We start from the raw sequence: 15,065 nt of genomic DNA on the forward strand, positions 1-15,065 counted from the left end.
CATATCAAAATATATCTTTGTTAAAAAAAAAAAAAAAACGCGTTCAGTATATCGAAATTAAAAATACAGCTCAATATAAGATTCCAAAAATAAATGATTTTAACAATTATATTATTGGCAGTTTTACATTGTATGAAGAATTATTACAAAACACATAGTAACTTAGGAAATAATATATCTAGATCAAGTTTTCTTTGGCAGTGGTGGTGGAACTAATGTAACTCCAGTAAAATAAGGATGGCTCAATCCTTTTTTTGCTGTTATCCTCTGATTAGGGTCATAAGTCAAAAGTTTCTGTTAAAATATGTAATATTAAAACTAACATAAGAAGATTCAATATTTATTTTTAGTTCTTATCAAAGCGAGTCTTACCAAAAGTAAATCTTTGGCGTCAGAATCAAAGGAAGGTACAACTTCGTCTAGAGGCCGAGGCTCCCATCTTGGAAACATTGATGTGTAATCGCGTAACTGTGATACTCCTGGCCAAATATTCTCATCAGGTGTACCTAATGTACGGAATATCCTGAAAAGCTGATCTATTTCTGAATCGCCTGGGAATAAAGCTCTTCTAGTTGCCTGCAAGAATAATGCAACAGTTTTGAAAAAGTAAACTCATTATTAAGTCGTCCGACGGCGTGGCGTGCCGATGTCCGGTCGGAACGGTTAAATATATGACACTTCTCTTTTATACAGAATTATTATATTATTAGAACTATCATTACCATTTCTGCAAATATACAACCTAGACTCCAAACATCTACTGCATTGGAATACAATTTGGTTCCTAAAAGTATTTCTGGTGCTCGATACCAAAGGGTTACTATTTCATGAGTATATGTTCGAACTGGAACACCAAATGTTCTGGCTAATCCAAAATCTGCTAATTTTATGTGGCCTTCCCGATCTATCAACAGATTCTGTGGTTTTAGATCTCTATGTAAAATGCAATGAAGATGGCAGAAGGAAATTGCTTTCAATAATTGATACAAATAACTCTGTAAACATAAGAGACCTGTCTTTGAACAATGCATGCATTTATTTTCAACTGTAATTTCTTTTTTGCGCAATACCTTGACGAGAGCTTGATCTAATCCTCCTTTCACAGAATCTAATAACTTTTTTAAATCTTGTTGTAAAAATTCAAAAACAAGATAAAGATGATTGTCACCATCTACCACATCAAATAATTGAACAATATTTGGATGTGTAAGTTCTCTTAATAATGATATTTCCCGAATAGCAGTGGATGGGACACCCTCGCTTTCCCTGATGTAAATTAACATTACATTATTAGTTACATATATTGATCATCAATGATAGATTATAATATTGAATTATCCTTTTCCTTCAAGAAATTAGAATAAATACATTTATTTACACATAAAGCAATTAATAAAGTTGTGTAAGTGAGTTTCAATAAATCTAAATAATAAGTGCAGTATGTAAATCGTGTAATTAGTATAAAATTATAAATTTGTATAAAAATAGGTATCATTGGAAAACAAATACATTGGAAGAAAATCCCATTTAAGTACATTACGTATATTATTAAGTAAACAAATTAAAAGGTTTAAAATTAAAAACCAGCTGAGCATGACACAATGGGACAAGCTGAATAATGTGGTGCTACGAAAATTTAGTGTAACGTGGCCCCTGCAGATTCAGCTGACCCCAATGTGTAAGTTAGCAGATGTGTTAGCAATGCATATAAGCAAAAGCTTAACCAATATGGTGTTTTATTTCACTATCTCCAGAAGTTATTTATATAGTTAAATAAGAATGATTGCATAACAATAATTCTGTAACCATAGATACGTGCAAATTACTTAAATGTGTGCAGGATAAACAAACTATTAATTCTACAAAAATATATCTTCATTCTGAAGAAACATATGATTTCAATTCAATAACAATTCTTGGGTTATATAGTATAATCTATTACCTAAGGTACCAGATCATTTGAATATATATTTAAAGTATATAATATCCAGAACACTGAAAAAGCAAAACAATACTATTTCCTTATTACGAGACAAACAATTCGTATAATATTAGTAGTTAAAATAATTGTTTTCTTTTACAATTATATTAGATGTATATTTATTAAACATATATACAAGTAATGTATACATTGACTATTCAATCAAAAAATTGATTGAAAAATTATTTTGCTACAAGTATGAAAATTACGAACATTTATTAGTTATATACTAGTTATTCTATACTAACAAAGGAAAAATAATACCAGTGGGTATCCGCCTAGATTAGAAACATAGACTCTATAAATAGTTTAATAGATTTCGAAATATATATCGTGCAGATTCTAGTAACTTAAATTGTTATTAAAAGTATTATATGTCCATTTTGCGGTTAATGTAGTATGCTAACAATACAACACCCGGCAAAGGTATACATTAAATTAAGGATTCCAGATTTTTATATATAAATATTACAATCGACGTACGTCTCAAGACGAATTTTTTTAAGTGCCACCAGCTTTCCAGTTAACTTATCTTTGGCTTTATAAACCACCCCATAGGTCCCTTCCCCTATTTTTTCAATCTTGACGAAGTTGTCCATAACCTCAACGTCACGTTCGACGTTGTCACTACTGTTTTGACACTCCGTCGTAATTGCCGATTTTTTATCACCGTTCCGATATTTTTCGAAATTTTATATCGATAAAAGTCGACAGATAACAACAAAACTTTTTAGTAGCCGTTTTATTAAAATTCTTTGTTTATCAACACCAATAACCCACTTGACATGCGTGCTTCAAAGTAGCCATTTTTATTAAAATTTAGAACAATCGATTCGAGGAATCGATAGAATTACACGATTGATCGCTTTATTAAATAATCACTAATGTAACAGGTAAACGAACGTAATAATACACACATTTAGTTCAATTTAATTCATTTAATTGCTTAATTATATAGAACATAGTTATGATTAAATATATTTATTAAACATTTCAATAAAATGTAACTAAAATAATCATTGACCGTAGACAATTTTATTTGCAGGTTTTATATATATTTATTTAAAGAAAAAACATTACAAGATGGAATAATAACAATAACTAAGCAGTACCAGAAATGTGATAATTAAAACTGGTCGAAATTAATCGCAGCATATAATTTGTTATGTTTGTAAACATTCCTACCGATTAAAAAATATTTAAATCGAACGAAACATTTAAAATCAATGTTAAATATTAGTGTTAATTTAATATATATACATATCTTAATATCCGGCACATATCTTAATATCCTATATCGTTTATGTATTTTTATATCATATTCATATTAATACTGACGTAAATATACCTTTCTTCAAAACAAATGTATTTAATTAATGTTTTTGTGGTTTTGAATATAATTAATATAATAAATGACCATAAATAATTATAATTAATATATAGAAAAACATAATGTGTAACTACATTAGTTAATTACCTATTAACTTAAGACAGTAAAATATGTATGTGTCTATATCTTTAATTCATGCTCTTATCAATCTGTGCTTTCGCTATAAATTGTCTTGAGATTTCTAACGAAATTTGAAAACATCATATCATGTGAATTGCGTTTTCACTTTCGAAATAATTACATACATGAATTATATCATTGCATATATTATTTATTTTCAGATATATGTGTTTATTTATACTCTCTCATATGATATTCCACACATAGAAAAATTATACGACGAATGTTAAGTATAATTTATAATTAATTCATTGTTACAATTATTAATTTATATAAAAATAAAAGAATATAATAATTGGAATGTTAGGATAATGTTTTTATTAAATCTTCGCTGCATAATTCTTTTCACTAAATTGTTCCTCAATTTTTTAAATAATTCAGTTTACTACTTAAAAAAATTCATGCGTTGTTACCATGTTATTTCTTATTTAAATCAAAATAATGTTACTACTTGCACAAAACAAATCAAACGTGAATATGCACAATCTAAGCATTTACTTTAATAAGATATTTATTGTATAATGCAATATATAATTAACATTCCAAGTACGATAGATAATTATGATTGTTTTTTTATTTAAAATTTAAATTGTTTATAAAATTAAATAAATTCACGTAAACATTGAACATTTTAAGCTTCTAAGCATAATTTGTTAAGATAATGATATTTTATCTTTAGGTAGAATAATTCAAAATCTTTAATTGCAATATTTTTTAAACACATTATACATGAGATTTAGGAATACAGTTTAATAGATCTTTATAATGAAAGAAGTAAGTATAAAAATTAGAGGAAGCAGATTATAAATAAAAAATTGGTAATAAAGTGATTTTGAAACCATTATACATTATACATACGGCAGTATTATGATAATATCTCAAGATTAAAGAATTCTATTAATTATCACGTGATACTTTATTGTAGGATTAATGTTTGATTCATTAGCGAAATACTAACTATTAATACTTCATAATACACAATGAATGTATTCTTTTATTATATTTTGATAAAAAATAATTTGATCTAAATTTGTCTGATTAGTTCAAGAAAGAAATATTTATTTTGAAAACTTCACAAATTAAATAATTTGCGAATGTATATTGCATTGCGAATGCAAAAATATAATTTTGGAAAATATTTATTGATATTATAAAGATATTATTGGAAATCAAAGTAGAAAATGTTTCTACTAAATTAGAAGAATTTATGTAGATATATAAATATTATACAGATATAACATAAAAGGATATACGTTTTCTAGAACATACCTGAAATCATTTCTTTTAAAAGCTTTGTTGACAGAAAATAAACATTTGATAATGAGAATTAGTGAATCATATTATAAATTATGCTGCATAAATAAACAAAGTTTTATAGAAACGCGCTTGCACAAACGTATCTAAATATTAAACTACAAGGCGCATTGAGGCTTAGTACGATTGTTCTAAATGGATGACTAGAGCACACATTTTAACTATTAGTTATCTATCCGTTCTAAAAATCTATAACTGTTTCATTTGTGCTGTTTCGTTTCTTCCCTGTTGAGCGTTATAAACTGCAGTGAAATACCAACAGTTTCTCAAGAATCATATGCAAGTGTTATATGCAAGATGGTATTTGTACTATGAAATAAGAATTATGTCTTGGCTATTAAATAACCTAATATTTCCAAATGCAAGTCAAAGCGATCAAAACTTTGATTACAACTGATTTACCTATTACTTATTAGAATCTAGTTTTAATTTGGAGAAATATTTGTATTTAAATGCTATAAAGTATGTTGAGAAAAGAAATAAAAGTATATTAAGGAAAAACAGCTTTTGAATGTTGATATAGTTGATTTCTGTAACGTTTTGCCAAGAAAGCTGCAATCACCTGGAAATTAAATGTACATGGTTTACACCACAAACCAATCAAATTAATTTTTAAATTTAGTAAGACTAGTACATATATTGAATTACATAAATGCGACATGATGGTATGTTATATATAAAATGTGGCTGATAAAAAATATTCTCTTAAAGATTGATATATAAAATAGAAAATCACAACATGAAACCACCCACCATCTATTAGGAGGATCATATGAGGTGACAGAGGACATGGCGATGGTGTTAGACTAGAGGAAAGCGCTAGGATTAGCTCGTGGATCTTTCTGATTCCTGTATCGCACGGTCAACCAAACACCGACAAACTGCAATGGGTTCACACGTTAACACTTACTAAGTAAATCACTGTTATCTCTAACAGAGTGAAACAATTGAACAAATGTAATGCATTTAAGCATTTAACATTGCATTTTTTAAGTGAACACATATCAAATACATATGGTATATAAAATAACTCATAAATTCTTACCTCTGTAAAACTGAAGAACAATCCTATGCTGCCACATAATTTAAAGGCATAATCAATCGTAGATTGTAATTTTTGCATACAAGATGGACATTCACAATCAGTATTTGTAGGATATTGGCAACAATATTTCTAAAAGATTAAAACATTATTATATGTTATTAAAATTAAATTTATTTGTTGTGTGTTAAATTATACTTACAATTTTGCAAGATTCAATAAATGGATCTGAATTATTCATATACGTGATTTCAGTGCCATTGAAACCACAACATTTGAAAGTTTCTTGAACCTTATCTATTAATTCATTTGCATGCTTCCAACCCTAAAATTAACAAACTAAGTATTTTTCCTACTATCAAAAATAATGATGTATATAAGATATTAATATTACCTGTTCTGCTAATTGTTCTTGTTGTTTGGTATTAACAGCAAGGCAAGCACACGCGATACTAAATTGGATTAAGAACAGTAGAAATAAAATAAGCATGTACTATAAGGATGTTATTAAGGATTATAATAAGAATATTATGTACAAAATGTTTTTTACATACATAAGTATATATGACAATACCAACAAGTATGATATTACTTATATATTGTAAATCTATAAAAGGATACAAAGAATAATAGAACTTGATGATGTTTAACAGCACCAATCAGTCCAAGTATAGAAATTAGAATCAAAATAACACCACATGCTAAAATACCTCCAATTATAGGAAGGTTTGTGACTAATGCAGAAGCTCTTCCATAAACAGCTACACCAATTAAAATAAATGCAACAACCTAAAATATTAAGATATAATTTACCAGAATTCGCAAATTTAAAAAATGTGTTAGAAAACATTTAAGTGTCAGAATTTAATATCATGTAAATTCATAATTTTTAACATTCTGTGTATGCATTTATTATAATTATTATCACTTTTTTTGCAGTTGCATTAATTATTAAAATAATTGGGTGTTGCTATGTGCATATAATGATATTAAAATATTTAATTTTCCATATAGAAGTGCTCTCTATAAAATTTTATTACATTTGTTTAATCAGCAATACATGGCAATTTTTTCATAATGATAGCAATTAAAATATTATTTCATAGCGCGTATATTATAGAATTTGATAAAAATATCCGAGGCTGAAAGTAAAATACGATTGAAAGAAAATGTATTCGTTCAAAAGTTCGATGGTGTACGTAGACCTGTTTCCGGAAATTCTGCTTACGATATAAAGGATGTTTAAGGCCGTCAAAGCATTTTTAGAGCACGTAAAACCACCGCACATCTTCGTATACGGCCTTTGTTCCCTTTGGTGTAGTCACCCGTGAGGATTCGTTGAGTCGTTGAATCACTGTATTTGAAGAATTCGAATACTTTATTGTTAATACCACGGATTAATAAGAAAATCGCATGTGAGTTAACTGGTACAATGAAAAAATACCTCACTACCCTTTCGCTGAAGACAGACAATTTACGACTGCTAGCACTGCAACGGCTCGAATACATTGGAACGAGTTCGACCTCTCGACGTCGCAGCGTCGGGCGCGAAATTTCAGAAACAGATTCTTCGCGCCTGATAAACACATTCATCACACATATTTCTTTATAAATACACTATAATATGTGTTAATCTGTATTAGTATATCTATACGAAATGAAAACGTACAGAATACGATAGAATGAATTACGTTTTCATAATTTTAAGGTTCACGCGATATGTAATTCTAAAATGTATATTGAAAAAATGAAAGTAATTTTTTTTAATAAATATAAATTGAAAAAGCTTTGATAGGCTTTAAATTAGGATGCTTAATAATTTATACGAATGTGTTCGTTCTTATCGAATAACTACGTTCTGTAATAGCTAAGGTAAGTTAAAATTCGACGTAGAATGTTCTTTATGTTTCTATAGAGTAGTTCGTTTCCATGACATAGAAATATAGCCATCATAAATGTATCACGATAACACGTGCAAAGATTAAATATTCTTCACACGGAGTTCAAATTAAACGTCAGAGATAACATATATATGTATGTTTATTTGCTCGTTATACATAAGACTTTTATAAAATATTTGGAAGATATTTGAGTTACAACCGCTCGAACGTTCAGTATCATAAATTTTAAACATCACAATGAGATACATTTGTCGTTTGTTTGTCGTGCTTTCAAATTTCAAGATGAATAAAATGGGAAGCTCGCGTATTTATAGGATATAATCGAAACTATTTGAAAAACAATTATATTGTTAATACACAATGCAATAAATTATGTGTATAATATAATGAACTAGTAAAAAAAAATTGTAACAATAATTTTAAGAGTGTATTAACTGACAACGAAAAATGACTTATTCCTTTTAAGTACTTAATTTCTATTCGTTTTAAAATATTAATTTGTTTCGATTCATATTACCTTGAGTAACGTACAGATCGTTTCAATCGTGTAAAATTTGCTTTGTGTATTTTACTTTTGCTGATATATGGTATCTTATGAAGAATTTCATCATGAAAATCGTACTCTCGTAAAACTGTTCGACAAGATTTGGACGATGTCTGTCAAAACAGTTAGAAATCATCTTTGCGAGTTTTAAAGAGGAAATACTTGGATTCTGTTCTTATTTTTTGCACAGCAACCTTCGTTTTTTTACAATGACTCAGCTTCTTCGAATAACTCGTGCGAATTTAATTCTTAATAGCATTTCTCTGCTCTTTGTTCCTCCAATAAGAGATACTATAATGAAATACGAATTTACATATTCTAAGAAACTATATAATTTACTTATGTACATTTCACTTATGTATGTTTCATATTGTTCCCATCTTTTCGACAAATATTGTGTAAATAAAGTATCCTGATAGTACGTAATCCTGTCTAGCAGATAGCTGCTACGCTTCGGCTATTTTTAATACATTGAGCATGTAAACTATGAATGTTTCATAATTGCTAGATTCGTTATCAGTCTTGTTTAATCTTTATGTTTGCAATCTTGATGCTTGTATTCGACAGTAAGTAATAAGTTTACATTGTAATTTCTAGATTACTATGTTCTCTAATATCTTTGTTTCTTCTTTCTCTAATATTGCTAATGGTATAACATTATATCGTGTTCTCAATTACACAATTTAGTAAGCATAATAAGTTTATATCTATAAATGGACTATTTGTGTCTATAAATGGACGGCTATTTCTCACAGAAATGGTATTATTAAAATTTCATACTCTGAAAGTGCTGTGTATACGACGGTGTAGTTTCATCAATGCAATGAAAGTCAGTGGAACGTCAGGACGGTCGATGCTTAAAGTAGAACACTGTGTATTTTAACATTTCATTTCACTCTAGTACTTTTCAACGGTGCCTGTATTTTAGCACTGTTGAGAAAAATATACTGATATTTCATTTGCGTTTTGAAAAAGAAGAAGTATACATATATTCGACAGTCACATTAATCGATACGCTTGTATAAAAGTTAACATATTCGCGAGTATATGGCGATTATTTCAAATAATTATATTAAAAGAAATTCTCTACATATTTAATACTTAGGTGTTTCGATAAATCTTGTAAAATCTTTATTAATAACTTCCAATAAATAGTTAAGCAAACCTCTAATAGGCCTCTAATAGGATTTAAAAAAAGTAAACAAGCGAAGAAATAAATACTGAAGTTATAAATACTTCAAGCGTATACCTCCACAAATTCTCTCTTTTCCTCTTCTAAAGCTTTCTTCCTTTTTATTTCCGTGTCTCGAAAATATCAATAGATTTCACTAGTCGCAAGGAGGGGTCTGCATAAGATTCGATTGTGATAACAGGGAAACTGATAAACCGACATATAAAGTGTAGTACATCGTGATTAAATTGCCATTCTGTCCATAATGTCTTAGAAAGAGGTACGAAGAACAGGAGCGTAAAACCGTCGTTCTTCCTGGTGGCATCGTCGTGTTTCATCGTTATCTCTGTAAATATCGCAATAAATACCTATTAGTCGTTCATCAGAATTTAATGAATATTTTCCGTTCCCTATAATCTAATTTCACTGATATTTCTTACCGATAATTTAGGGAAATATTTCCATTAGATGAAAAATTATTTTATCGGATGAAATGGGAATGACTTCGTATATATATATATATTTTTTTTTTTTTTTAAATTCTATAATTTATAATATTTAATTCAACTATATGTATTAACTTCGTGAAATATTACAGTCCGTAAAAGAAGAAATAAGAAAGATGAACAAATCGCGCATTAAGTGGTGGCCGCAATATTTAGCAGCGATTACAGGTAATTACAAACCGTTAGCAAAAGAAGAAATTAAGTTTTTTTTCATTTTAACATTTATTTAATAATAACCATGTATTGCTGTTATAATGATTACACTAACCAACAAGGTTCTAATATTAATGTTATACTGGTGACATTACGTTGATCATTAAGTGTAATTAACGAAGCGCTGGCATATGTAAACGTATCATTTTATGCAATTTAATAAATTAAATTTGTAATTTTAATAAACATTAATCTTAAGAGATACGACGAACGTCGTTAATTACAAAGTTGGTAAACACAAAATAATATATTGCAATATTTGCTCGTGGTTTTTTTCAACCGAAGAAAGATTAATTACATTTCTCAAACGAGTACATAAATTCCAGAACTATTTTCGACTCACAAAAAAGTAGGTACGATAACGAAACAAGATCAGAATATAGATTCCATAGTTGAATATATCTCTATTTTCATTTATTAATCGATTAAGCTATTAACCGCTATGATTATTTACCTTATTCTATTTTCATTTTTTCCCTGGTACAGCCACCTTATCTATGGCAACTTCCGGTTCTCATATAGGCTGGACATCACCGATTCTACCAAAATTAAAGTCTTCAGAGTCCTATATGCCAATAACGTCGGACGATGCCTCGTGGATCGCTTCGTTCGTTCTTCTCGGCTCGATACCTGGCAATATTATCGCAGCTTTCATCGTTGATCGACTGGGTCGTAAAGTGTGCCTCCTGCTTGCAGGAATACCGCTGACTCTTAGTTGGATTTTAATCATCGTAGCCTGGTGCCCTTACGTCCTCTACGTTTCAAGATTCATCGGCGGCATAGGGCTTGGCGTGGCTTACGTCGTTTGTCCTATGTACATCGGTGAAATCGCTGATAAGGAGATCAGAGGATCTCTGGGCTCTTTCATAAAGTTAATGGTAACATTTGGTGAATTATACGCTCACGCGGTTGGCCCATTCGTGTCGTACGAGTGTCTAGCTTACAGCTGCGCTGTAATCCCCATAATCTTTTTCCTGACGTTTAGTTGGATGCCAGAATCTCCTTATTATTTGTTGATGAGAAATCGCGAAGATAAAGCGACGAATAATTTGAAGTGTCTTAAGAGATACGCGACGGAAGATCAGTTAGAAGAAGATATAGAACAAATGCAAAAGACCGTATTGCGAGACCTCAGCGATAAAGGAAACATTTGGGATCTGTTCAACACCCCAGGTAATAGAAGAGCTGTTGTAATCAGTTTCGGCTTGCAGCTAGTTCTACAATTCAGTGGTCTAGCCGCTATAGAATCGTATACTCAAGAAATTCTCGAGGAGGCTGATACAGATTTATCCGCTGGGATAGCAGTGATCGTTCTAAGCGTTCTTCAGTTGATAGCCGGTATCGGTGCGGCAGCTTTAGTAGACAGATTAGGTAGAAGGCCATTGCTTCTTGTCACTACTTTACTCGGTGGATTGTCCTTAACAGTCACCGGAACATTTTATCTGCTAAAACACTACATGTTAATGAATATGGCCGGCTTTGGTTGGGTTCTTCATGCCTCTGTTATATTTTACGAGCTCATTATCGCATTAGGTTTGAATCCATTGTCCTACATGATGCTCGGGGAACTTTTTCCAACTAACGTAAAGGGAGCTGCCGTATCTATAGCAAATATGTGGGCATCTTTATTGGCGTTCTTTGTTTCAAAAATGTACCAAGTCATTTCCGATTCTTGCGGCGTTTACACCTCTTTCGGTTGGTTCGCGGTCAGCTGTTTTCTTGGTATTGTTTTTATACTGTTTATGGTTCCAGAAACTAAAGGAAAATCGTTGCTAGAGATACAGGAGGAATTGAATTGTAAAAAGAAAAAGCAACAGAAGTGCAGAAAAGATAATCGAAAAATCCACGTTAATACGCTAGCTTAAATTGGGTGAACGATGAAACGATGGTTTCGATTCGTATTGATAAGTTAACCAGGTAAATTTGACATGATTAATACGATCAACTGGCATTCGATTCGTCATAATATAATCCTTTGAAAGTTAATGAAAGAGCGAGGTGGATGCCGAGGAAAACGAAGAGTGGAAATAATATCAACTTTACGAAATTGAAATATTATTGAATTTTCGAAACGTATCGAAAAATATTCGGAACGAACAAAGAACCATCGTTTCAGTGAAAATATCGAAAATCTCTGAGCAACTTTTTTTTTTTAAGTACGTCTTCCTCGTATTTTCTGAAATCTATATGACACATACACGTATTAAGTATATTTGGTGTTAGACTGAAATTAATTTCTTTTTAAGCTCGAGAAATGTTAAGGCCGTTCGTCAAATTTCAATCCAAGAGGTAATTTAACTTATTGTTTCTAGTACCAAGAAGTGAAACTTTGCGAAAAAGACGATATATTCTTTGTATTCTTTAAATAATAACGTAGGGTGTAAGATTTTATCTTTTTAAGCGAGGGCCCTTATATTCCACATGAAGGAACCTTTTGCTTCGGTCGAAATAACAAGATTGTTAAAAAGATTTTCGATTAAGATTTCATCGTTGATCAGCGAAGACAGTACACGTTCTTGGCGAATTCATTTGAAAAATCATCTACGCCAGTAGAAATAAACATAGGTACTACACATATCTCTTATTGTTAGTCAAACATTTACACAGAAATCGTACGTCATCCCGAAAATAAGTAATGAAAAAGAGATAGCGTGAATTTAAATCAGATTTATGCGAATATTTTCGTCGACCGTTTATTATAGTTATTTATCCACTTAGGTGAATATCGACCGATTATTTAGATTATTCGCATGAAACGTACGATGAATTCTTAATCAGTACTAATAATAACCGAGGCAATTTTAATGGATGACAAATGCGAATTTTTGTTACGCATCATTTCTGGAAATTAGTTGGTAAAAATTTCCAGAAATCATGTTGTATTATGAGTGCGCGTTACTTAGGGCCCCAATTGTGAAAAGAGCACACTCGCATGACCATCTTCTTTCCCTTTTAGGCAGGGTTAAACGTTGAGACTGATAGATTTTAATTAATCGTGAAGCGCATATTTATTTATCGCCAAACGACGTCACATTACGGTAAAATACTGAACTGATTTATTACGATGACAGATTTAGAAATAACGAAATTATCGAATTCTGATGAAATTATTCAATCCGTGGATTATCAAAATATATATAGAAGCGAAATGTGAAGTAGTTTGATTTTGGTTGAACTATTAGTTTAATCGATATCGACTATAACGCGATTTTAATAAAACTGTTACTTTAATTTAACCGATCTTTTATCTACACGAGAAACAATTCTTTTTAAGTGGCAGAGTAGTCTACGGATTAAATACGAAGATTCTGAAATGTTCCTTGTGATTAGTTTGGTGATTAGAACCATCTTTTATCCCTTTCAGGCAGGGTGCAAGAATAATAATACGATTAAATATATTATCAAAGCGCGTCGCGAGTATTATCGCGAGTATTAAGAATTTCGCGCACCAATGGCCCTGATGCAAGATGGATTTAGGTGAGCACCGTAGCATGACTAACTTTATTTATCCCTTTTAGGCAGGGTGAAACATATTACTATAAGAATAGCTTCGGCGCAGAATATAATCGGCCCGATTATAATTAAATATTTCTTATTATTAACGTCGCTAATGGCAGACAACAAACATTGCATACGAAACGTGTGGATTTATCATAAAGTAACCGTATGATCGAATCGATATTGTCACCTGTTACGTCGATCTTTTTATCCACTTGTCAATAGCGTATGTAATGAATTTATATAATATCATGAAGCACAATGTACTTATTGTAAAATGGTTTTACTCTTATTCTGAAATGTTATGTTCACGCAATTGCACGACTCTCTACAAGTCCCTTTAAGGCAGGGTGCAAGACTTGAACTTCAAATGTATTTCTTACAGATTTCTACAATGTAGAAGTTTGCAATTTACGTTGACAATAAATGTTATTGATTGAAAGAAAATTGACTGACAATTCTTTTATTTACAAATTCGTTCGTTCATTCCTGAACATAAATATGGATAATACACGGTGTATGCAAAAACACCACACGAGTATGTAAATACAGATTGGAATTGGAAATAACGAAAGATAGTGAGAATGCAAACGTGGACAACTAGTATGTATATTTTTTGCATTATAATAACCATTATACATAAATGTTATTACAATATAGAAACATAAATCTTAATATTTCATCCATTAACATCGTCTTACAACATCGTCAATATGATACACATCTCATTGCCGAGATTATTATTATGATTTCCTAAGATAAATCCTTCTGCTTATGCCTGTTGTATTAAATACGTACTCGTTTCTTGTCGTGGATAGAGATGTTTAATAAAGTGTTATCTCTTTGAATAAAATAACCGCTTGTTGCGTGTGATCGCAACGAAGAAATGCAGATTTATCGTATTAGATCGTACAATTCGTTTCGTTATTGTTGAAACTTCGAGACCCATTTTCCGATCAATATTTTATTGGAAAATGCATAATATTCTGCGCTGGCGTACGCTAATTAGATTTCTACATTTTCAATACGATCTTGTGATACTCGATGCTGGTTACTTACCTCCTAAATAAATATTTTTATCTCTTTACAGCGAGTCGTGGAATGCAAACTTTCGAAGAAACGAAAAACTGATCGTATTAAAGATTAAAATTCGAATAATCGCACACCTAAAATATGTGGAAATTCTGTCTGAAGAAAATGAAAAGAACGGAAACGGTTTATATTTCAATTTCTATAATGAATGATAAAGGAACAACTGCATTTTACGCTATTTTCTTAATCATTTTTCTACCTTTAGAGAAAGGCAAGAAGACAAGAGAAGAATCGGCGGCAATGGAACCTGAAAAATTAATCACTTCGCAATTTAGAATTACCAGAAACAGTTC

General features: G+C 30.4%; 3 protein-coding genes across 4 annotated transcripts; 1 reads left to right on the forward strand and 2 right to left on the reverse strand.

The window, feature by feature from the left end:
• Window positions 1–94: 94 nt before the first annotated feature.
• LOC122575762 (cyclin-dependent kinase 2-like) lies at window positions 95–2,773 on the reverse strand. Its single transcript, XM_043745149.1, has 5 exons — window positions 2,465–2,773; window positions 1,071–1,266; window positions 723–995; window positions 373–576; window positions 95–294 (listed from the first exon to the last, which is right to left on the reverse strand). Exons 1-5 carry the CDS (start codon window positions 2,578–2,580, stop codon window positions 184–186), a joined length of 900 nt encoding a protein of 299 aa, XP_043601084.1. The 5' UTR covers window positions 2,581–2,773; the 3' UTR covers window positions 95–183.
• A 246-nt stretch (window positions 2,774–3,019) lies between these two features.
• Window positions 3,020–7,657, reverse strand: LOC122575763 (tetraspanin-13). 2 transcript variants are annotated; one of them, XR_006319532.1, is made up of 8 exons: window positions 7,292–7,652; window positions 7,076–7,201; window positions 6,469–6,636; window positions 6,242–6,340; window positions 6,050–6,172; window positions 5,851–5,979; window positions 5,559–5,686; window positions 3,020–5,367 (listed from the first exon to the last, which is right to left on the reverse strand). XR_006319532.1 is itself a non-coding variant. In XM_043745150.1 (7 exons), the coding sequence occupies exons 2-7, from the start codon at window positions 7,133–7,135 to the stop codon at window positions 5,296–5,298; spliced, it is 651 nt and encodes a 216-aa protein (XP_043601085.1). In that variant the 5' UTR covers window positions 7,136–7,201; window positions 7,292–7,657; the 3' UTR covers window positions 3,020–5,295. The 2 variants fall into 2 exon arrangements, 1 of the variants encoding a protein (XP_043601085.1); XM_043745150.1 differs by lacking the exon at window positions 5,559–5,686 and having other exon boundaries at window positions 7,292–7,657.
• Window positions 7,658–8,747: 1,090 nt separating this feature from the next.
• LOC122576124 (facilitated trehalose transporter Tret1-like) lies at window positions 8,748–14,127 on the forward strand. Its single transcript, XM_043746014.1, has 3 exons — window positions 8,748–9,811; window positions 10,062–10,137; window positions 10,669–14,127. The coding sequence occupies exons 2-3, from the start codon at window positions 10,086–10,088 to the stop codon at window positions 12,045–12,047; spliced, it is 1,431 nt and encodes a 476-aa protein (XP_043601949.1). The 5' UTR covers window positions 8,748–9,811; window positions 10,062–10,085; the 3' UTR covers window positions 12,048–14,127.
• The last annotated feature ends 938 nt before the right edge of the window (window positions 14,128–15,065 follow it).

This window comes from Bombus pyrosoma, linkage group LG15 (genome assembly GCF_014825855.1).
Source record: "Bombus pyrosoma isolate SC7728 linkage group LG15, ASM1482585v1, whole genome shotgun sequence".
NCBI lineage: Eukaryota > Metazoa > Arthropoda > Insecta > Hymenoptera > Apidae > Bombus > Bombus pyrosoma.

Bases quoted from the DNA above. Each gene is read 5' to 3' on its own strand.
- LOC122575762 (XM_043745149.1), bottom strand. From the start codon at position 2,580: ATGGACAACTTCGTCAAGATTGAAAAAATAGGGGAAGGGACCTATGGG. The intron at 1,267-2,464 runs GTACGTCGATTG...AATTTACATCAG, and splicing joins AAAAAAATTCGTCTTGAGAC to GGAAAGCGAGGGTGTCCCAT. The intron at 295-372 runs GTAAGACTCGCT...ATATTTTAACAG, and splicing joins ACGCCAAAGATTTACTTTTG to AAACTTTTGACTTATGACCC.
- LOC122575763 (XM_043745150.1), bottom strand. From the start codon at position 7,135: ATGTGCGGTGGTTTTACGTGCTCTAAAAATGCTTTGACGGCCTTAAAC. The intron at 6,341-6,468 runs GTATCCTTTTAT...ACATCCTTATAG, and splicing joins ATCAAGTTCTATTATTCTTT to TACATGCTTATTTTATTTCT. The intron at 5,980-6,049 runs GTAAGTATAATT...TTAATCTTTTAG, and splicing joins TTATTGAATCTTGCAAAATT to AAATATTGTTGCCAATATCC.
- LOC122576124 (XM_043746014.1), top strand. From the start codon at position 10,086: ATGAACAAATCGCGCATTAAGTGGTGGCCGCAATATTTAGCAGCGATT. The intron at 10,138-10,668 runs GTAATTACAAAC...TCCCTGGTACAG, and splicing joins ATATTTAGCAGCGATTACAG to CCACCTTATCTATGGCAACT.